Below are 22,552 nucleotides of genomic sequence, written 5' to 3' on the forward strand. Positions count from 1 at the left end.
CCAGCTTCCATTGAAATATGAAGCTTGGAGGTGCTTTCAGACATGTGACGATTGAAATTGCCAGTCAGAAAGATGGAGAAGAGTTGTCCCTTGTCAATGATTCCCAGGTGATTTTTTTGAAAACAGTTGTGAAATGCACTGGAAGTCCTATGTCTGTCTTGAGATGGTCCTGAACTGCTACAAATACCGCTTTAGGTGGTGGGTGCTTTGTTCATCATTAGTTTCACAGCTGAGAATTTTTATTCCACTTGGGTATGTTCATTTCTTTGCTCAAATGAGGAAATGCACGAAGTAACAAATCATCACTATACTGCTAGCACTAATGTCAGGGGAATGGAAATATTCAGATGGAAAAGTCAGCATTCAGTGCCTATGCAACAGGATGAGAATGTGCAAACTGTCAACTCAGAATATAAATTTCTTTTGTTTCTCAAGTGCAAAGTTAGTGCAGTGTCAGCAACATTACCCTCTAAAGAAAAAAAAAAAAAAAAAAAAAAAAAAAGGATGACAAATAGGAAAACATTTATAAACACAGCTCTTGATAGCTCTCATGCAAACTGCTGTCAGACTTGTACACTAATGCAGTGAATCATTCAGGCTCAGCTCACTGGGAGTACTCCTGCTCATATTTGTAAGGCTAGCCATAAGGGATTTCACTTTATAGGCATAGTAGTCCCTTAAGTTGACCGATGGAACTTCTTTCATGCCATCACCAAAATCACAGCTCCTCATGGCACTCTCTAACTGCTTCTGACGCCTATAAAAGTGGGAGAATTTATTGAAGATCAGTGTAATGGGAAGCACTACCACCAGGATGCCGGCTAGGATGCATGCAGATGCCGTCAGCTTGCCAGCAGTGCTCCCCGGCACAACGTCCCCGTAGCCCACTGTGGTCATGCTAACAGTGGCCCACCACCAGCAAGCAGGGATGGTGGCTAACCCCTCGTTCTCTTCTTTTTCAATGGTGTAGGCCACTACTGAGAAAATGGAGATGCCAACAGAGAGGTAGAGTAAAAGGAGCCCTACCTCTCTGTAGCTGTACTTCAGGGTGGCTCCAAGGGACCTAAGACCCGTTGAGTGCCTGGCAAGCTTTAAGATGCGAAAGATCCTCATGAGCCTCAGGACTTGTGCAACCCTGCCTAAATTTGCCAAGGTCGGACTACTTTCCACCACCAAGTTGACAATTAAGGTAATATAAAATGGTAGGATAGACATTAGGTCAATCAAATTCAGGGCATGCTGGAAAAACTTTAAAAAGTCAGGAGCTACTGCAAATCTCGCCACCAGTTCAAAAGTGAACCATGCAATACCAAAGTGCTCCACGATTTCAAAGCGAGGGTCTTCCTCGGGGGTCCCGCTGCTGTCAATGATCTGGAAATCTGAGAGGCTGTTCAGGCACATGGTCACAATGGAGCCCAGCACCACCATGATGGAGAGCACACTGAAGATTCGGCTCAAGACTGAGTAGCCAGGGTTATCCAAAGCAAGCCAGAGCTGCCTTCTGATGTTTCCAAAGGGCTGTTTGTCAAATTTAGAGGCATCGTTATAGAATGCCAAGATCTCATCAAAGGAAGATGTGGTACTTTCCTGGTCACTTTGTTCCTCCCATTTCTCTTGGTCTGGCTCCATTTTCCTCCCGTGGTAGCTGTAGCTGCAGCATGAGTCTATAAAGAACTCATTGATTCCCCAGTACTCAATCTCCTGGCTGAAAGAAAAAACGCAGAGCTCGCCCATCACATGGAGCTTGCCAGTGTTGTAAAAGTGGAGCACGTAGGGGAAGAGCTCAGGGTTCCTGTCAAAATAAAACTCATTCTTGGTGTCATCATAGTCATCGCAGAGCTCCAGGATCGATTCCTTCGAGTGACAGCTCAGCAGTTTGCCCAGTCTGGTCTCTGGGAACCTCAATAATGTGTTGGACCTCATCTTTTTCTTAAAACCTCCAACGTTGATGCTGATCTCATTGTCTTCAAAATTCGCCTCAGATAAAGCCTTCAGGCTCTGCCCTGTCATAGTGACCTCCTTCCAAAGGTGTGTAGGAAATAAAAGCCTAGAATGCAATTGCACAAAGCATCAGCACATCAGCAGAGTGGGCAAATCCGAAGACTGTTCACCTACTGACATTCTCATTTTCTTTTTCTTTCTTTTCTTCCTTCTTTCTTTCTTCCTCCTTCCCTTCCTTCGTTGCTTCTCTTTGTCTCTCTCTTTCTCTTTTCCTTTCTCTCCTTTTCTATCATTCTTCCTTTCTCTATTCCTTTCTCTTTCTTTCTTTTTTCTCTCTGCTCTTTCACTCTCATTTCTCTCTCCATCTCTCTTCTTCCTTTTATTTTCTCCCCTTATCTCTCCCTCTGCCCTTTCCCTCCCTTTCTCCCTTTCCCCTCTTCTCTCTCCCCCTCCCTACCGCACACACCGCTGCTGCTCCTTTGTTCCAGCCGTACCTCTTCTCCCACCTCTCCCCGCCGGCTCCCCGCTTCCCTTCCCTCCATCCCACCCCCAGCCCTCCATCCTCCCGGTCCTCTCCCCCCTCCCCAGGACCCTTCCTCGGGCGGCTCTCCCCTACCTGCTCTCAACGCCCGGCCGGCCGCCGGCTCCGCGCCGCCATCCCCGCTGCCTGTGGCCGTGCCGCCGCCTCGCTCCGCTGCCTGCGGGCCGCGGTGCTGAAGGGACAGCGGCGGCTCAGCGGCGGCTCAGCGGCGGCGGCGGCCGGCGGCACACGCGCTCGTCATGGCGACGACCCCCGCGGGGCCGCGCTCCCCTCCGAGCTCCGCCGCCTGCGGGGGGCGGCGCGGGGCAGCGGCGGGGGGGTCTGGTGGAGCTGCTGCCCCCGCGCACCGGGAGGCGGTGGCTCCCCGCCCGCCTCGGGACGCCTCTCCCGCCGGGAGGGGAGATCCGCAGAGCCGGTCCGTCCGGAGACCCCACCCGCTGCCGACGGGCAGCGGGCTCCGGGCTCCCCTACGCCGTCCTGGTGGCAGCGCACCTGTCCGGCCGCCCGGAGGGTCGCAGGGTCCGACCTCGGGTGCGGGATGAGGGCTAACTGCGGGGCTGCCGACGGCAGCTCCTTCGCCCGCGCTGCGAGGCGATCTCCCTCCTCCCTCCGAGCCCGACACGAGGCCGAGGTTCCCGCGGGAGGTGCCGCGCCGGCGGCGCTCGGGGGCGGCGGCAGCGCACGGCACGGCACACCCAGGCCGGGAGCTCACCGCCCGCCTGCCAGCCCCGTCACTGCCCGCCCGACCCGCTCCCGGCCGCGGGAGGCTCCGCACCTTTCAGGGCTGCAGGGGTGATGCGGGGCGGTGGTGCTCCTCTCCTGCTTCCGCCAGCCCCCAGCCTCCGCAGCCCTGCGCATCACCCGCAGTTTGCTCCTCGGACCCTCGGGCTACCCTGCTCACGGCAGTGGGCTGGAATTAGAAGACCTTTCATATCCCTTCCACCCTGAGTCATTCCTTAATACAGCCCTGCAATAAATAAGCCCTGGTGCCTGCCAGCGGCCGGGTCTTCAGGTGCTGCTCAGACATCCCAGCAAGGTGCTGTGAGCACCCCATCAGAATCACAGAATCACAGAATTGTGGGGGTTGGAAGGGACCTCCAGAGATCATCGAGTCCAACCCCCCTGCCAAAGCAGGTTCCCTACACCAGGTTGTACAGGTAGGCATCCAGGCAGGTCTTGAACATCTCCAGAGAAGGAGACTCCACCACCTCCCTGGGCAGCCTGTTCCAGTGCTCCGTCACCTCACTGTAAAGAAGTTCTTGCGCACATTTGTGCAGAACTTCCTATGCTGCAGTTTCCAGCCATTTCCCCTTGTCCTGTCTCCACTCACCACTGAAAAGAGTCCGGCCTCGCCATTCTGCCCCCCAACATCTTTCTTAGACATCTATAGACCTGGATCAGGCACCTCTCAGTCTTCTGTTCTCAAGGCTCAGGTCCCACCAGTGCTGTTGTTGTGTGGTTGGAGCCCCTGCACCTCCTGGGACACCTCTAGCGCTGCTCATGGGCCACAGCCCTGCAGCACCTGAGTGTGTTTCTTCCTCCAGGTGCTCTTAGAATCATAGAATCATAGAATCACCAAGGTTGAAAAAGACCTCTAAGATCATCCAGTTCAACTGTTAACCTATCAACAATATTCCCCACTAAGCCATGTCCCTCAGTACAATATCTAAATGTTTCTTGAATACTTCCAGGGACAGCGGCTCCACCACCTCCCTGAGCAGCCCATTCCAGCACCTGATCACTCTCTCGGACAAGTATTTCCTAATATCCAGCCTGAATCTCCCTGGGTGCAACTTGAGGCTGTTCCCTCTAGTCCTATCACTAATTACATGGGAGAAGAGACCGACCCCCACCTTGCCACAACCTCCTGTCAGGCATTTGTAGAGTGCGGTAAGGTCACCACTGAGCCTCCTCTTCTCCAGACTGAATAATCCCCTTGAGGCTTGCTCTTGCTCAGCTTTCCTGCTGCAAGGGCATTGGAGGAAGGCTGTCCTACAGCCTCCCTTTGCCTTATGGACCCCTTGTGTTTCCCAACTCCAGAGCAGCTCCTGTGGCAGCCCGTTGCAGCCTCATTTTCTTGGGGCTGATGGACGTAGTCCTGGAGATGCTCTTCCTGTTGCTTGGGGCAGGGATGGCAGGACAAAGGCTGTGGACACCCCTGCTGGGCTTTCTTCTGGAGATCCCCCCATAATCCTCAGGGCTTGGCTACGTCACCGAACATCTCTGCTTTGATTTCTCACTCAAAATGAGGACAAAACAAAATTAACACGTTTCTCGGTGTCATAGTGAGGAACGGTGAGCTGCAGCTGACAGTGCATCAGGCAATGTGCTTTTACCAGCTCTGCACCATCCTGGATACCCAAGCAGGGGCTTGGAACACTGCAAATTTGTGGAAGATGTATATTTCATTACTTTTCTTTCCTATTCTTAAATTAGATTTTTTTTCCCCCTAATGCTGCTTTGAAAGAAACGAAGTGGAGATACACTTAGAAGATTTTCCTTTCCTGTTAAACTGCTTGTCTAAGAAGAAATCATAGGCAGCCTCATATTCATTTTGGAAATTGGATTTATCCATTTCTGTTATCTTTACCCTGGAAGGGTCACTGGTCACTCTCTAACCTGGGATCTTTATGCATTTTCTCATCAGAGGACACAGTGGAATTTCTGCAGAGATAACTCAAAGTGCAAAACATGTAGCTACGAGAATACAACTCCTCCAAGTCCAATATAACTGCTCCTGTAATTAGGGCTAATTGCTTCAGCCAGAGCATTGTCCTAATAAGGTTAAAATGCCTCTAGTGCCCAAGGTACTAATCCAAAACTCATCTGAATGTTTCTGCAAGGCATCATTCTGCTCCATGGACGCATGATCACAGAAACAGCGCTTTTGCATTTTCTGATGGTGAGCACAGGGCACATTGCTGCAGACACCCCCACAGTGGTGGAATCCAGGGGAAACGAGCCGCTTTGGTCTGCCAGAGGGAATCAGACAGGGCATTTTTCTGCTGTTAGGGAATTGCCTGTTGGAGTGGGAGGTAGATGGGTGACTAATATCACTTTAGGGCAACATTACACGGGGTGTGCTGGCTGTGCTTGTGACTCCGAGACCGTGTGAAAGATACAGAGTTAGTTCTGTTGGTTCACATGGCACCATGTTAATTAAGGAGCATGAGAAGGTGCCAGTGGTATCTAATGACCCGGACTACATGCAGCTGCCTGGCCTTGAATGCATACCAGCTAGAGTGTGCTTCCCATGGCCAGAGCCCTATGACCCGAACTGCAAGAGGATGGGAGTTTGTTGCCAGGTGTCAGAAGCGGCCACCTGGGTGCACTGGCCCACACAACACCCACCCACACTGATGAGGATGCGGCACCGGTGTCTGCAGAGCCTCGCCAGCTTTGGGAGAAGTGAATTTGCTTCTGCTAGTGCTGCATCTGCAGCATTAATGAAATATTGAATAGGATCTAAATGAGGAGATTGGACCCAGCTCAGTGGTTTAATCAGCACTTCCACTGGTGGGTAGGCTCGCTTTGGAGTTGAGGCCACAAACCTCATTAGGCTGGAGGTGGAAAGTCTGCACGTAACGCTTACTGGAAGGTCCCCCTTTGGCTGGAGCCAGACTCAAACTCACATTCGTGCTGACCGCTTCCTTTTGCACCAGATGGGTTGGAAAATCCCAGAGTCTTAATGTGTTAGTTTAAGATCGATAGATACGATCTGTTTTTCTTTGCAAAGTCTCACAGGCAGCTGGGAGCAAAGCTTTCCTGACAACATTCTTACTACCACGACCGCTGACTGTGGCCAGCTGGTGCATGTGTTCAAAAGAACAAAAATATTTTTGCAGATAATGCTCATTTAAATACTGGAAAAGGTCTACTGCAGAATATTGCCAAGTCAAAAAGGAATGAATAAGTTGACAATGAATTTAAACAAATTCAGAAAGCCTACTTCCCTCTCTGGATGTTTATAGAAGGGATCTTAGCACTGCCAGAATTGGACAGAACCTGACTAATGGGAGGTGCTACAGAGGGCTGGTGCCAAAGCACCTCACCTTTACCTTCCCACCAACAAGCTCCCACGGTTCACAGCCGCCCATGGCCAGCTTTTGCCAACTGAGAAAGCCGAGGGGAATGGTTTTTAGTTGAGGGAGGGAAGATTTAGGTTGGATGGCAGGGGGAAATTCTTCACTATGAGAGTGGTAAGGTGCTGGAACAGGCTGCCCTATCCGTGGAGGTGTTCAAGGTCAGGTTGGATGGGACCCTGGGCAACCTGGTCTAGCATTAAATGGGGAGGTTGGTGGCCCTGCATGTGGCAGAGCGGTTGGAGATTCATGATCCTTGAGGTCCCTTCCAACCTGGGCCATTCTGTGATTCTGTGATTCTGAGGCCAGCCCAGATGTGGGACCTTCAAGCTCCGCTGGAAAGAAGGATGTCGTGCCTCCTTCAGCCCCAGGCAAACAGCAGTGCCATTTGCTTGTGAACCTGCTCTGTATATAAGTATTCTGCCTCACATGCCTGATTTCATGGGAGGCAAAGGCTCTCTGTCAGTTGTGGCATTTGCAGCTTGAAACAGGGGAAGGAGTTTCACCAGACAGTGACTCCACAGAGGGGCACATCCCACTTACTGGCAGCGCACCGGTTGTGTGAGCAGTGCAGCTTTGCTGTGAGGACTGCTGTCTGTGCTGAACTGACCTGCTCAGCCACCACTGCACCTGGTGCTCTGCTGCAAGGGACACAATGATGGTAATTACCTTTGCAAGCCCTGTGGGCAGCACTGTCTTCCTTGAGTAAATCATCATATTGCAGAGTCATGGAGTGCAAGAAAGGATCATTCTGTGTTTGGCTCCCATGTAGTACAGACTGTAGAATTTCAGCCTTTTGTACCCTACTGAACACTGGTGTCTGAGATGGGTCAGATGAGCCAGCCCTACGGACTCCTCTGACTAATTTTGGAGAAGCTTGCAGTGGGTCTCCTTCATGAGCATTCCACTTGGGATGACCAACTCCAATACTGTGACTTGGTTTACATTGAGGCTGAGACCCGGATTCTTTCTAGGTAAAAACAGTGCACAAGCTGAGCTGCAAGAGCATATCTAATGCATACCAGCAAAAATGGGCATTCAGTTCCCAGCCTACAGCCAGACAATATAACCTTTAAATCACCTACAGCATGCAACAGGTGTTCCACCTTAACGAGCTGCTCTAAATGAGCCACACTGGTTGCTAGTAGATATACAACCAACACCTATCTTGGGTGTAGGTGTCTGCACTGCAGGTGCTCTATGTTATAGGAGGTGCATGGCTGTGCTTTGGGGTTTTAGAGCAATGGGGAAGAAGGGTTTTCAGGAGTGCAATTTGGATTTAAGATGATGAGCTAATGCTGTCCAGCTGCTGCCTTCCCTGTGACACCTGTGCTGTCAGCAGTGGGCACAACTTCTTTGATACTGGGCTAAATGGAAATGAGGAGAAAGAGAATCCTGTTTGGATGCAGGTTATGGCTGTTGGCTTTAAAGTGACTGCAAAGCCTAGTTCTGTGCTGTCAGCCAGATAACCTGGAGTGTATGAAGGCCATTTCACCTGCATTTGGAACCTACCCTCACATTTCATTTCTTACACTTCTCAGGCATATATATATATATACAGAAGATAAAGACAGAGGAAATCCAGCAACAGCACAGACCCCCTGTGCATGTCCCTATTTGTGGTATACTCTCAGATGATTTGCTCTCACTGAGAACATGCCTCAAGCTTACATACAGCAGCATGTTCTGCCTCCATTCTTTTTTTCTGTTCAGATTTGAAGAAGGTGGTGAAAATGTGACTTGTTCTAAGCCTGTGGGAAAAAGCACTTTAATACAGCAAGAATATTTGAGATCATTTCTTGTTTATATATATATGTATATACTTGTGGTGTAGGAATCTCCATCTTGAAAAAAGAAAACAAGCTGAACAAAATCAGGGAGAGCAGTCCTTACTTGCAAACAATTTACTCCAAAAGCACAACTATGAGAAAACCTCTCCAAAATGAAATCTGTTTCACTGTAGGTGGAAAACTGATGTTGATTATGAAAGCAGCATGTGGGAGGGCAGGAGAAACCTCTCCAGTGAACTGACCCAATCACACCAGCTCTCCCAGCACCCTGAAGCAGCCCAGGGCCATGCAGCTCCTCACACAGCTCTGTATATAGTTCAGTGAGCTTCAGGTCAGGCTTGTTTGGTGCTGGAATGGTGGGACATCTCCAGCGTGGTTATCCTTTCCTGCCATAGGTATCAGGATTGTCTCCTTCTTTTCAATTCTTGACTCTTTTTCTGTGAGTGTGGAGTTATGGGAGCCTCATCCAATTGTTAATATTTCAAATATTAACAACACTGATATTAGAATTGTAGAATCAAAGAATCCTTAAAAGTGACCTTACAAGGCCATCTAGTCCAACTCCCCTGCAATGAACAGGGACATGCAGTTAGATCAGTTTGCCCAGGGCCTGATCCAGCCTCACCTGAATTCTCCTGGGACCCAGGACATCAACCACACCTCTGGGCAACCTGTTCCTATGCTTCACCACCCTCACTGTAAAAGACTTTTTCCTTACATCTAAACTAAATCTCCCCTCTCTGAGTTTGAAGCCATTTCCCATTATTCTATCACCACAGACCCTGCTAAAGAATCTGTACCCTTCTTTCCTGTAGCTCCCCTTTAGATACTGAAATCCCACTCTCAGGTCTCCACAAAGCCTTCTCCCGGCTGAACAGCCCCAGCTCTCTCAGCCTGTCCTCATAGGAGAGGCGTTCCATCCCTTGTGTCATTTCTGTGACCTTCTCTGGATGCGCTCCAACAGCTCTATGTCTCTCCTGTACAGAGGACTCCACATCTCAGGGACATTATTTTCTCAGGGAGACGATTTAGTGGAGGGTAGTATGGTTAGTTGTGGTTGGACCTGATGATCTTTAAGGTCTTTTCCAACCTGAGCAATTCTATGATTGCATGATTCTATGATCTGGATGCAGTACTCTGGCTGAGGTCTCACCAGCGCAGAACAGAGGGGCAGGATCACCTCCATCACCCTGCTGGCCACACTTCTTTTGATACAGCCCAGGATACAGTTGGCTTTCTGGGCTGTGAGTGCACTTTGCTGCCTCATGTCCAGCTTGCCATCCACAAGTACCCCCAGGAGCTTTTTGGATCATTTTTCTAACAGCCCCAAAGCTGCTTCTGCTGCTAGTAGCTCCTTCTCCCAGTTCTTTGGATCAATTTCTGACGAGTGCCCAATTCCTCCCAACAGCACAGTCACACTACTTATCATACACCCTCCCATGAGACCTGCCCCATCTGAAGTAGAGATCATAGAGATCTGGGTTGAAGGATTTTTAGGAACTAACTAAGTCTTGAGTCCAGCTCTGATCACAGAAGACCATCAGGGACTCCACAGTACTTTTTGCCTCCCACATCAGAGGAGTGGCTGAGGGAACTGGGATCGTTCAGTTTGTAGAAGAGGATGCTCAAGGGAGAGTTTATCACTCTCTTCAGTGACCTGAAAGGAGGTTGTGGAGAGATGAAGGTCGGCCTCTTCTCCCCGCAACAGTGATAGGATGAGAGGTAACGGCCTTAAGTTGCACCAGGGCAGGTTCAGGTTGGTTATTAGGAAGAATTTCTTCTCAGAAAGAGTGGTGATACACTGGCATAGGCTGCCCAGGGAAGTGGTGGAGTCACTGTCCCTGCAGGTGTTCAAGAAACATGTAGATGTGGCACTGAGTAGTGAGCATTTTGGGGGGTGGGTTGATGTTGGAGTACATGATCTTAGTGGTCTTTTCCAACCTTAATAATTCTCTGGTTTGTGCATCTCAGAGCAGAACTAAAAATTATTTTTTCCTATATACTACACATGGCTCTCAGCTTCTGCATACAGTAACAGCAGTGTCTGGTCTTTATGAAGCCACTTGACAATATAGCCTTTATCTTAATACTTCTTACAATGTATTTAGGTGGTACATCAGAGTCTTCAGAGTTCACAGTTCTTCAGTCTCCACTTCAGCTGCACCAGTTACTCCACTAGAAGAAGAGCAAAATTTGCCACTAGAGTCAGCCTGGCAGTGAGAAAGCTGAGGGTCCCTGTGTGGCTGAGGGAGTAGCTGCATGAAAGGATCTCAGCTCAGTTACATCCACACTGCCTGGTATTGCCCGAGGAAAGGAGTGAAAGGCTTATCATGGCAATCAGTTTCCTGAAGTTCCCCAGGACAGGTGAGAACTCTCTCCCAGTTTGTGTCTCTTGGACCAAGTAACATTGCCTCATAGACCATCATGTGCAAAATTTGCCATCTGGCAATTTAGGACAGATCTTTCTCCTTGGGCTGCCTGTAGCACATAGTCTGGAAGGGCACTGATTAGGCTATAAGTAACCATTACCATCATCCAACAGGATATGTTTCTCTAATGGAGAATTGCCTTTAGCAGTTTCTCCTCTTCTAGAGATAAACTAAAAACACAAAGAGAAAAAATTTCTGCCTCACAGAGCCTTACTGTGATTTGTACAGATATTTTTTTGGAAAAAAAAACAAAAAAGAAAATTCTGCTCAGTGGAAAACAGATAATCAACTTTAAATTTCTATTCTGTAATAACTGCCCACACAGCAAATGGAATTTAAGAACTTTTCCATAGCGTGCTTAATGCTTATGTCACTATTTTGGGACAGCATCCTCCACCCCTTCAATAATGATAATGAGCTGTTTGCAGCAACAGCTCATCTCTGAGCAGCAATAGTGCCCTTCCTGAAAGGTATCTCCAATGCAGCCTGGGCTGTAATTTATCTCAGAGGTCTGACGTGACCGACTGAGGGTGTGATTGGGAGTTTGCGCATTCTGACATCTTTCCGAACACATTCTGGTTGTTAAAAAATCTCTCACTGGTGGATGAAGGATCAAGAGGACATTTCCTTTGAATTCACTTTGGTATTTTTTGGATTGTATTTGAAATAGGAACAAGCCAACTCAAAAAGAAAAAGAAATCATCCCTCAAAACGCACCAAACCAGATCACTAAATAAGATTCTAATTGATGTTTCCCACTGTTATCATGGAACAAAAGGCTTTCAGTCTCTGAAACATGTTAGGACATCTGTGCTCAGTTTCTACACACAACGTAGAAAGTCCAAAACATCACGGGAAACCTTATTCTGAAGGGATGCCAGTCCTGATCCATGCTCTGAAGAGTTTCATATGGTTCAGATCAGTTCATAAAAAAGACCGTGAACTGTTCTATCCTTAGCTAACAGGATTTTAAACTTCACATTTTTTAATCTTAATTCTGCAAAGCGTTTAACGACATGCTTAATTAGAACCAATTCTGGTCTTCAGAATCATGCCTTTCCTCAGTCTCCTGGGGTTTGTTCTTTTGTTAATAAAGACTGAGAGCTGAAATAATACAGTCATCTTTTTTCAAGAGCATACTACGGATCCATGAGAACATGGCAGCCATTTAAACCTCATCATTCCACTCTCTGACATTCATTGGGTATAAAGAGGAGTGCTGGCCAGCATGTTGTGAGCACAGGGAACATGCATTCCATTTTGTTTGTTTTTCTTTTCAACCCACTGCTTTGTAGAACAATTCTGAACTTTGCTGCAGTCAGGATATTACACTAACCAGCTGCTGAACAAAGATTTCAGCGAATCTAGGTCAGGTCTAATTTGTGAAGCCAGTGGAGTTAGTCACTATGGCAGCTTTCTGAAAGGTACAGATGGAGAATCCATGAGTTGTGAGAACAGAATTACGGGGCTTCTTCTCGCCATCAGTTTTAATGCAATTTGTTTTATTTCCTTTTCCAGGAGTTCTTTTTCTCAGAGTTCCTAGTAAGAGAGAGATTAAATGTGACAGCCACATCTGTTTTAGGAAATTCCCGTGGAGGTATCAGATTGGTAGCTGGCTCAAGCGATGCTAAAAGTGAATGCTTCTGGTCTGAGCAGGTGGCCTATGAACGCTATGAAAAATCTGTAGCTTTTTATAGTGACTTTCATCCAAGGATCTCAAAGTGCTCTATAAATATCAGTTGATCAAGCCTTACAGCATCTCCGTGAGGTGATCACTTTGTAATTGAAGGGAGTGGGTTTTATGGCTCACAAGTTTGCTGCTGACTGTGAAATCCTATTTGTGACTCACACAATCTGCCACAAGTACAGCAGATGTATTGCTGCTGTGCCTGGAAATAAGAGCTGTCTGAGATGCAGCAGTCCTTGTTCCACCCTTACAAGGGTTCATCTTTCCTTGCAATTTGCTCCACTGTCCCTTGTTCTTCCACCCACTTTTCCCTATGTCCCCTGCCAAGTGCATGCAGTGGCCATGTTTGCTTTGGGACATCCCACCTTATGCCATATTTTCCAGACAGAATTTGACACAGATTCATGTTTGCAGATTGTTCCTCTGCTGTTCCTTGAACAAAATGTGTGTTGAGATTACCTCAGCCAGCCAAGGCATGGCAGTAGGGAGAGCAGCAGTGAGATTCTGCTCTCCATTCTCAGTATTGCTGGGAGTTGATTTAAAGGCTAACTGAGGGGCAAGTTTCCTTCAGGGAGTATAACTTCTGTGTTTCACAAGAAACTCAGCTTATTTTAGAGTGGAGTCGTGATGTAAGAAATAGCATTAGTGTGTATTCATCTATGTATATGTGTGTGTATGTATGCACTGTTTATTGTACGCAGTATTTCTTAACCTTTTGGACAAGACTTTGGTTCAAACTTAATCTTTCCTGAATTTTTGTTTGTTTCTATAGCAGTAAAACTACTTATAATGAGTGCACTTTTTGACTCCTACTGAACATACTTAAAATTCAGCATGTTATATTCTAACTGTGTCCTCTTGGGACAGAGCTTTGGGCCCCCTGTCACTCCATGGAACCATAGGATTATAGAATCAAAGAATTGTTTGAGTTGGAAGGAACATTTAAAGGCCACCTGGTCTAACTCCCCTTGATGAACAGGGACACCTACAGCTACAGCAGGTTGCTCAGAGCCCCATCCAGCCTGGTGCTGAATATATCCAGGGGTGGGGCATCACAACCTCTCTGGGCAATCTGTTCCAGTGCCATCTAACGGAAAAAACTTCCTTCTTACATCTAATCTAAATCTCCCCTCTTCCAGTTTAAAACCATTTATCCTTGTCCTACCACAACTCTCTGCTAAAGAGACTGTTCCCTTCTTTCTTATAGTTCCCCTTTAAATACTGAATAGATAATGTCCTTCAGCTAGATGTGGTTTGAGAGTATGGAGAAGGATCAGTATTTCCAGACAAATAGGCGCACTGCTGCTTGAATAAAGACGTGAGACTTTGTTGCCTATGTGATGACACTCAGGTTATAAATATCAGCTTCTGACAATGTCAACCCACAACCCGTAACGCTCACTGTAAATCCTAGTTGGTTCTTTCAAGCATTCTGTAAAATATGATTTCTATTCCAGGCTGAAAAGTGAGTCCTGTCCCCCACAGTGTTAGTCTGGTACTTGAACTGCATATTACATTGCTTGGTATAATAAGACTGATAATAGTAACTCTATTCTCAGACAGTATTTGTAGCACAATAAAAACCTTACATGCAAAGATATTTGGGGTTTGTGTGCTATTATACTAAATGAGAACTTGACATCAGATTTGCAAATGGTTATAATTTTTAATTTTTTTTTTTTTTAAATTGCTTCAAATTTTATATTTGCCCCATCTCCATAGCAGTCAGCACATCTGGATTTCCAACTTGATTGCGACCTCTGGACATTGCCACAATATAAATGCTGAACGAAAGTAACTATTTATTAAAAGTTACTTCTTGTCTTGATTTGTTATTTAAAAGATTTCCATGGACATATGTTGTTCCTATTACACGGCTACCAATAGAGATTAATAGTATGGCCAGTGTGTGAAGATTGTGTTACCAAATTTAAAAAGCTGAGGATTCTTTCCAATGACTGAACCCAAGTGACTGAGTTCAGCTTGCAGTCCATTTATGTTCTGGCTATTTCACAACGTGTTACAGATGTGTCAGCAAACAGCTCTGAATAATCAGATGGAACCAAAAACTGCCTCTGAGAAACTGGGAATTTGTCTAGAGGAGAGGAAGAAAGCAGGAAGTCTACTACTGTAGAAGTTTACTCTGTACCCCAAAGAGGGGAGCAAGGAGAATGGTTTCTTGGAGCTTAAAATACGTAAAAGCAAGCAAATCATTGCACACTGAGAGCATCCAGTTCTCAACACAGCAAACAGTAACCTAGAAACATATGTGGTGTGCAACAACACTCATAAATCTTAAGAGATTATGTGTTCCTAATGCGAGACTTCGGACTGATCTATTTTGTTAAGTGCCAAACTTCAACATGATTCAATCAAGTTTTACTTCATCTGAATTTATTTACTCTTGGTGATGATGATTCATTGAACATGCCCGTAGTCCATTCTGTTGAACTAACTTACCAGGCATTTTGATGGACTGGTGATTTGTCTTCTCTGAACATTTCATGGTTTATTTATTTATATCATCCGGTTTGTGTAGAACAAGTTCTGCTAAGAATTAAACATTCCTCAACGATGCCTTTAGTAACAGGAAACGCTTTCTAGATAGGTATTCTTACTGCAGCGTAGCCAAATAACAAAGCCAGGAAAATTTCTCTTATCTACATATCCAATTCTTCTCACTAAATTCCTGTGTTAATCTGGGTAGATTTATATCAGAGACGCAACCGTGGAAAGATGGAGGGACAAGAGTGGTGAGGCTTCTCTGTGCAGGACACAGGATTTTCCTGGAGGTTGGCCCTGAAGCATAGGTCAGAAGAAGGAATAAGACATGAAGGGCTTGCCTACATTGCCAAATGAACATGGGATTATCCAGCAGGAAGGCCTTTTCACAATAGCTGGCTCTTTTGAATGATGAAAGCATAAGACCAGGCAAGACTTCAGTGTATGTTAATATACTGTGTATGTTGATAGCATAATGCATTCCCAACTGTCCTGTAGTTGCCATTCTATAGTGAAATAAATGTATGTGACCCCTCTGCTGTGACCACTAACTTCAGATCAACTAGAAGTAGCTGGAAGGCCTACCTTCAGTGCGGATATGTTGCTTTGTTCTCCTCTTTTCCAAGGGAATATATGTCATCTGGTGATTTTCAGAAGGACATCCAAATCTCTACCTGTGAAAGAATTAAAGAGTAAACAGGTGAACGAGGCTAACTGTTTCCCAAAGTGGAAAGTATTCATTCTGTGTATGAATGGATGCAGAATGAGAATATGGAATAGGATGGTGCAAAATAGAATAGCACAGCAATGTCTTCCAAGGGGAAACAGACAAGCAGAACTGGGCTCTGCAGTACAAGAGACATGGGCATTACTGAAGCCAGTCCAGTGAAGGGCCATTGAGATGTTCAGTGGACTGCAGCATCTGACATGGGAACAGTGGTTGAGAGAGCAGGGGCTGCTCAGCCAAGGGGGAGAGCAGGCTCAGGAGGATCTCAGCTATGTGCATAAATTGGGTGAAGATGGTTGAACCAGACATGGCAATGGGCAAAGTGAAATACAGGAAATTCCATTAAGACTGAAGAAAACAAAAAAAGAAATCATCTTTACAAAGAAAGATGGATTGATCACTGGCACAGGCTGCCTGCAGAGGCTCTGAGTATCCATCCTTGCAAATACTCAAAACTGGACCATGCTCCTGGGCGACCTGACCCTGCTTTGGGCAGAGGTGCCTGCCAGAGGTGCCTGCCAGCCTCAGCCAGTATGTGATTCTGTGAAATTCAATTATAAAATCTCAAGTACACATTAGTGCAGATGGTAGTGAGCTGATCATTTCAGCGTATCAGGTAGATGTTAGCCCTCTTGGCGCTTAGGCACGTTATGTTCTTTTGTTGAGCAAACAATGGGTATAAATTACAGATCAAGCATCATTAGTGGAGCAACAAAACTGGAGTGTGTGTAGTTACAAAGAGGTGCACACTGATATATAGCATGGCTATCATATGAGGGCATAAGAGCAAGTAGGTGTGATTCAAGTACTAACAGGATGTGCTGGTCAAGGGTTGGTGTTCCTGCCATATCACTGAATCTTATTAAAGAGATCACATTAGAGCCCGCTTGCCTGCCATTGCTGTTTCATGGGATACATGAGTCCTCAACGTGGCTCAAAGATCTCCTTCAGAGTTGTGTCATTTGGGGATTTTGCCCAGTTATTAGAAAGAAAGAATGTGTAAAAGCCTAGTGTTCCTTATGCTGTAAATCACTGGAGTTGTAAGTAGCACTGATCATGGCAAAAATATGCTCTTTCTTTCTCTTATATGTTCTGGATTCCCAGTGTAGTGCTTTGCTGTGCTTTTGTAACTGCTAGCTAGCCGAGATACACACCAATGTGTGTGTATCAGTGGACAGTGAACTGTATGTAAAATATCCCAAACACATTTGGGATAACACATGTTTAAACACATGCTTTCATCTTGTCTTCTTTCACATGGCTTCTGAGTGTTATTAATAATAATATCATTTATTTTGGATGATTGATTCTGTGATTCTTGCCTCTACATCCTAAATGCGATACATCAAGCCTCAGCCTCTTTTCATCTGCAGAGAAACGCGTCAGGCTTGTTCAGTGGAAGACCCATTTGTATACAGGTCTGAATTTATTAAACAATCAGAGGTACTTCAAACCTAATTGTTTGATTAGTGCTCCTATGATAACTTTTATTGGGGCAAGAGACATTGCCAAGAATAAATTAACCAAGCCTTCATGTGTAGATACAAGTATTAGATCATGCTTGATCTTTTAAAACGAGAAACCGGCCATATTTAAATGATAAAATGCGTTTATATAAACCTATTTTTACTTGCTAGTGTCCTCACTGGTGTTAGTTATCTGGAAACAACTATGCAGGACTCAGAGTAGTTGTATGTACACAAAACGTGTGGAAGATCAGAACTGAAATCTATGCTTTTGGTTTTACATTAGGTTCAGAAATCAGCACAGGAACTTTGCACAGCTTCAGGAATAAATTTCCTATTCAGCATGGGTTATTTGTGCCAGGCTTCAGCGCAGACAGATGTAGCCAGGTGATCTACTTTTAACAATGTGACTTTATTAGAACTAGGGGATAGTTAGCATGCTGTTATGCTATAAAAATAACAAAACCTGAGGGAATGAAGCGGAAGTGGCAGAAGGAGTTAAAAGTCTGCTTGAGGAATACCTTTTTTCAAGAAAAGAGAACGTACCGTTGTTTCCTTCTGGAATGTTTAAACCACATCTGAAGATATGCAAATGTAAATGCCATCTGAAGACAGTATTTAATGTGTTGTTATTAGCAACTCTGCCAGCAGATCTCCGTAGATCTGCTGAAATGTGCAGAGGATGTAAGAGTTCCAATTCTGCTGTTTACCCAGCTGTGGATCAGCTGGTTCCATGCAAGGAATTTATCTTTCCAGTTCGCTTTTGTAAAAACCTAAGGAATTATTTGAAACTGTAAAAAAATAAACCCATAAGAAAAGAACACCTTAACTGTCAAGCCAAGACAGAGAAAGCCAGAACTGAAGCTGCCATAATTCAGGTCCACTGTGCGCACTGTCATGCAGTTTCTAATTGTATGACCACCACAGTCTGTTTTTCTTTTGTGGTTTTTCTTCACTGCACAGGATGGACCTGCTGTGGGATGAATCATGGTTACCTCATTCAGAAACTGTGGAATTTGGAGGGTGACGGTGGAGGATTTCAAGATAGGAAAGGATTGTACTGTGGTTTGGGAAACTGAGTGTTGTCCTGGTATTGGATTTTGTTGCTATTATGGATTTTGTTGTTATTATCTTGAACATCATTCCTATGAAATGATGGGCTGCTCACTTAACTCAGAACTTTTCACAGATGGTAATTGCTCTTCTGGAAACCCTGACAGCTGGAACCTGGTGAATAGTCACTATTATGGAAAATGTGCTTTGAAGATATATTGTAGATCCTGAAAAAAAGCACAGTGATGAAACAGCATTCTTAAGCATCTGAAATGAGAAACCGTGGTTATGGTTTCTTTCAATAATTTTGACTTCTATTTCTTTACACCTTAGCTGCCATGAGTAAACGTGGAAGTTCATATTCCCTCCCTTTCTTCAGGAGCCCTGCAAAGATAAATGATCAGTGTTTGCAGAACTCCAGGATCCTGCAGAGGAGAAGAGCATAAAATGTCCTTTGGAAATAAGTAGCTGTCTTTCAGCGCTGTGTCAGATGATTAGGCGCCATTCTTAGAATAACAGGATTTTTTTTCAAATACTGATGCCACAATTTACATATAGTGAATTAGCTGAGAACCATGGCAAAAGCTTTGGAAGTTCATTTAATTCACTCCCCTGCCTGACATCAGGATCTTCTAGGCCTAATATGTTCCTCTCAGGCACTTGTTGAAGTGACAGGCTTTTCATAGTCTCCTTGCATAATTTTCCATTGCTTCACTTTCCTCACCATTAAGAAGTCTTTTCCAGTAGCTGTCTGAAAGCTCCTATCCTGCTTGCCAGGGGAGTGGGAGGTTTCTCTGCGGCACGTGGGACATATCTGGAGGGCTGTGTTCAGCTCTGGGCTCCAATACATACTCCAATGGAGGTAGCAGAACATGTCCAGTGAAGAACCTTGGAGGTGTTTAAAGAACTCAAGTATCTGATGTATGGGGATGCACTGAGAGAGATGGCACTGTTCAGCCTGGAAGAGGAAGCTCTTCAATGTGCATAGATATCTGAGAGAGGGCTGTAAAGATGGCAACAGCCTTTTCTCAGTGATGCCCAGTGAAAGGACCAGAGGCACAGAGTACAAACTGGAAAATGGAAAATTCCACCGAGAAAAAGCTTCTTTGGTGCATACAAAGGTGGTTGAGTACTGGCACAAAGATGTTATGGAATCTCCATCCTTGGAGATATTTAAACCTACTGGGATGTGACACTGGGCAAGTGATCCTGCTTTGAGCATGGATTGACTAGACGACCCCCAGAAGTTGCCATTGCCCTATTTGGTGACTCTAGCTGCAGTGTGCAGAGAGCACAAGCAAATCCTCCTGGGAAATGAAGGTACTGGGTAGCTATTTGTTCATTAAGCTTGAAGGCAGCTGTTTTACTCATGTATAATAAGTAGACTCAAAGTAGAATTACTTGATGTTTGAACATCTTTCACGAGTGTGTACGGTGGGACTCCTCCCTTGCTCCAAGAATTGGGAGTTTGGGTCCCTTCCCAGCCCCCTGCAGCAAGGCATAATTGGTTTGGTTTTTTTTTTTTGGATATTTACTTTCATCCTTGTGTAGTTTTTCAAAAACATTATTTGTCTAAGTAAGGAAATACAGCTTGTTGCCAAGTCTAATGCTTCTGTCACCAGTGATATATTAAAATGCTCCTCGTTTTCACTTTTGTCCTTATCTTCTCCAGACAGCTGGAACTCCGTTCCCAGTGTCTCACAGCTGAAAACATGATTTTCAATGCATTTCTTCTTTCATTTTTCTCTTCTCCTTACCTTCACCCCAGTGCATGAGATCTCATTTTTACAACGCATTATAGCTTCTTGTCTGAGGAAAGGACTTATCTAAATGAACGGTAATTTTCCAGCGTATTCTGAACATTCCTGTGGTGCACATAAGAGGTTTAATGCCTTAAAACAATGATCCTGTAAGATATTAGTGCCAGATTAACCTACTGCATAACCAAATTCAGAATTCCTTTGCCCTTTTCACTTCACCCTCAGACTGCCTAAATTCCTGAGCCATCTGCATGCCTGTCAGCCAAGTTCCTCCTAATCATCTGCTTCTGGTCCTTCTTCCAGAGCCATACAAATCCGTACTGTGCAGAGCAGCCAGCTTGGTAGTTAATAGTCTGCTCTGCCACCCTCTTTTTTTCTCTTGAAGTTTTATCATGTCTCCTCCCTTCTCCTGGAGAAAAGACTGCGTGAAAGTCTTACTCTAACCGTACTTTAGAGCAATCACTTCTGAGGAATGATGAAGTGTGTTTTCTCAGGACTGCAAGCCAAACCTGTGGTCTACTTACTGCATGGTGAGAATATCATATTCATTCGTCATCATGCAACATAGTAAACCCTTGAGGTGATACAAGGAGTAGAAGCATCAACAGGATGGATGGCAACCACCACTCCTTCTGCTAGGCTGAATGGTTAGGACTCCCCTGAGGGCTGTGAGGTGTGGGTTCATATTCAGCACGGTGAAAAGGGGAATGAGCTCAGGTCTCTGATGTCCCCAGTGAATGCTCCAGCCCCTGAGCTGTGACATGTCAAGGTCCCTGATACTTTTTCCTGAGTGGTACCTTCTGGCAGCTTCTTGGCCTCTCTCTCATCCTTGTGTTCTTAGTAGCAGTACCCTGGTTTTACAGCTTATGCCTCCCAGGCAACTATGCTGCGTGGGCAGTTGAGGGGATGGAAAAGCTCACCTCTTCTTAGAATTTTACAGCATATTAAATGTATTAGCAGACAAATCTGGACTATGGTCACCCTGACTGTCATTATCCTGTATACTCATTCAGTTCATCCCCTTAAAGACAAAAACCTGTTCTCTCTTGTGTCTTTCTGCAGTCTAGCTTTAAGGGATTCAGAAAGAAGAAATGTCAGACCCTTTCACAGGTAGCTGTTTCACAGGGTAACACGGCTCACCCTGTTGCTAAACCAGCCTATATTTCTTTTACCTTGTTTCTGACCCTCGTTCCTCCCCACACCGTAAATCAGTCCTCCTCCTCCTTTGTGGTGTTTACACTGTCCAAGTAGATAGAAGTCCCCGGGGTGGTTCCTCACCTCCGGCAGATTGTCTCAGCATTAACGCCTCGGCACACTCTGATCTCTTTGCTCAGCTGTCATGCAGCCAAACTCATCTCATTGACTTAATTCCTCATAAATCAATAGGTCCAGATACTTACCCTCTGTCTTCCTTTGGGATGACTCTGTTCCACAAGCTCACAGCCAGTTTGCTGGACTCAGCCATTATTAGGACCTTCTGTCTCCCTTCTTTAAGCACATTTCTCCGCTTCATATCTGCACTTTAGGCTGTGATTCCTCCTGCAGATTGTTGTCTTTTGCCCATCCACTTGGCTCTCACTTTGTTATTTCCAGCCTGTCTAGGTTTCTTTGTGTTTTGTGTCTGTCCCCATTGGTTTACACAACACCCCTCTAATTCATACGAGTCATTACATCAAATATAAATTGAATGAATGTGGTGTTTACTGCTTCCTTCCAGATCGTAGATAGACATTAAATAAAACCAGACTTAGAGCAGATTTCTAGCCCTCTCTCCCTCCCCTCCCCACAACCAATCCATGCCCCAGATACTTTCCCATCAGCTCTTTATATTTATCTTTCATCCCTCTTTGTTTATGGACACACAGCCTGCGTTCAATCTCTGTGACAGCACTCATTTCCCAGCCAACTTACATTCATTTTTCACGACATGTTTTGTAGCTGAGGCTTTACTCAGGATTGGCTGTAGGCTAGCTCTTTATTCCCTTCATCTTTTGGTTTTCTAAATCAATAAGAAAGGAGTGATTGCATTTTTGGGGGGCAAAAATTAATCTTAATTAACTTTTTGGGATGATTTTCATGCTGGTGTTAAGCAAATGCACCATCACTGGTAACATAAGTTGTGCTCCACCAGCACAAAATTTCCCTTTGCTCCTCAGTGTTTACTGAATGCACTAATCCCATTGTATGAGTATTTACTAACTCAATCCCTTAAAACCGTAAAATATGGGTCGTGATGACCAGTTAGTGATTATTCTGTGTTGTCTCTAATTGCCTCCCAAATACTCTGCCTGCTTAGGAAGGTCTTGAATTTGTAGCAAGAGGAATTAGATTGTCATTTACAAATTCTGAGAAAAAAATTGTGACTGATCAGAGACAGTGGAGGCAGGAAGGAGATTCAAGTGGTTGGAATGTCATCTCCAGCAGAGTCAGCATCCCTTCTGCATTGCAGTATAACCTGCAATACGACCACTGCAACCTGGCCTCTGAAGGCAGGATTAGGGAACAGGAGGTGTTGCAGCTCATCTCTTACCATTGGCACTCCCTGGCAGGATGCTGCCATGGCTCAGCCATACA

General features: G+C 45.4%; 1 protein-coding gene across 2 annotated transcripts; it reads right to left on the reverse strand.

Annotated features, from left to right (window-relative positions):
• Positions 1 to 435: 435 nt before the first annotated feature.
• On the reverse strand, positions 436 to 21,541 carry KCNS2 (potassium voltage-gated channel modifier subfamily S member 2). Of its 2 annotated transcripts, none has more exons than XM_042835675.1 (3): positions 21,379 to 21,541; positions 15,558 to 15,646; positions 436 to 2,047 (listed from the first exon to the last, which is right to left on the reverse strand). In XM_042835675.1, exon 3 carries the CDS (start codon positions 2,008 to 2,010, stop codon positions 577 to 579), a length of 1,434 nt encoding a protein of 477 aa, XP_042691609.1. In that variant the 5' UTR covers positions 2,011 to 2,047; positions 15,558 to 15,646; positions 21,379 to 21,541; the 3' UTR covers positions 436 to 576. The 2 variants fall into 2 exon arrangements, with proteins under 2 accessions (XP_042691609.1, XP_042691617.1); XM_042835683.1 differs by lacking the exon at positions 21,379 to 21,541 and adding an exon at positions 18,943 to 19,019.
• Between the last annotated feature and the right edge of the window lie 1,011 nt (positions 21,542 to 22,552).

This window comes from Centrocercus urophasianus, unplaced genomic scaffold (genome assembly GCF_019232065.1).
Source record: "Centrocercus urophasianus isolate 14NV4802_14NV808 unplaced genomic scaffold, USGS_Curo_1.0 seq_11, whole genome shotgun sequence".
NCBI lineage: Eukaryota > Metazoa > Chordata > Aves > Galliformes > Phasianidae > Centrocercus > Centrocercus urophasianus.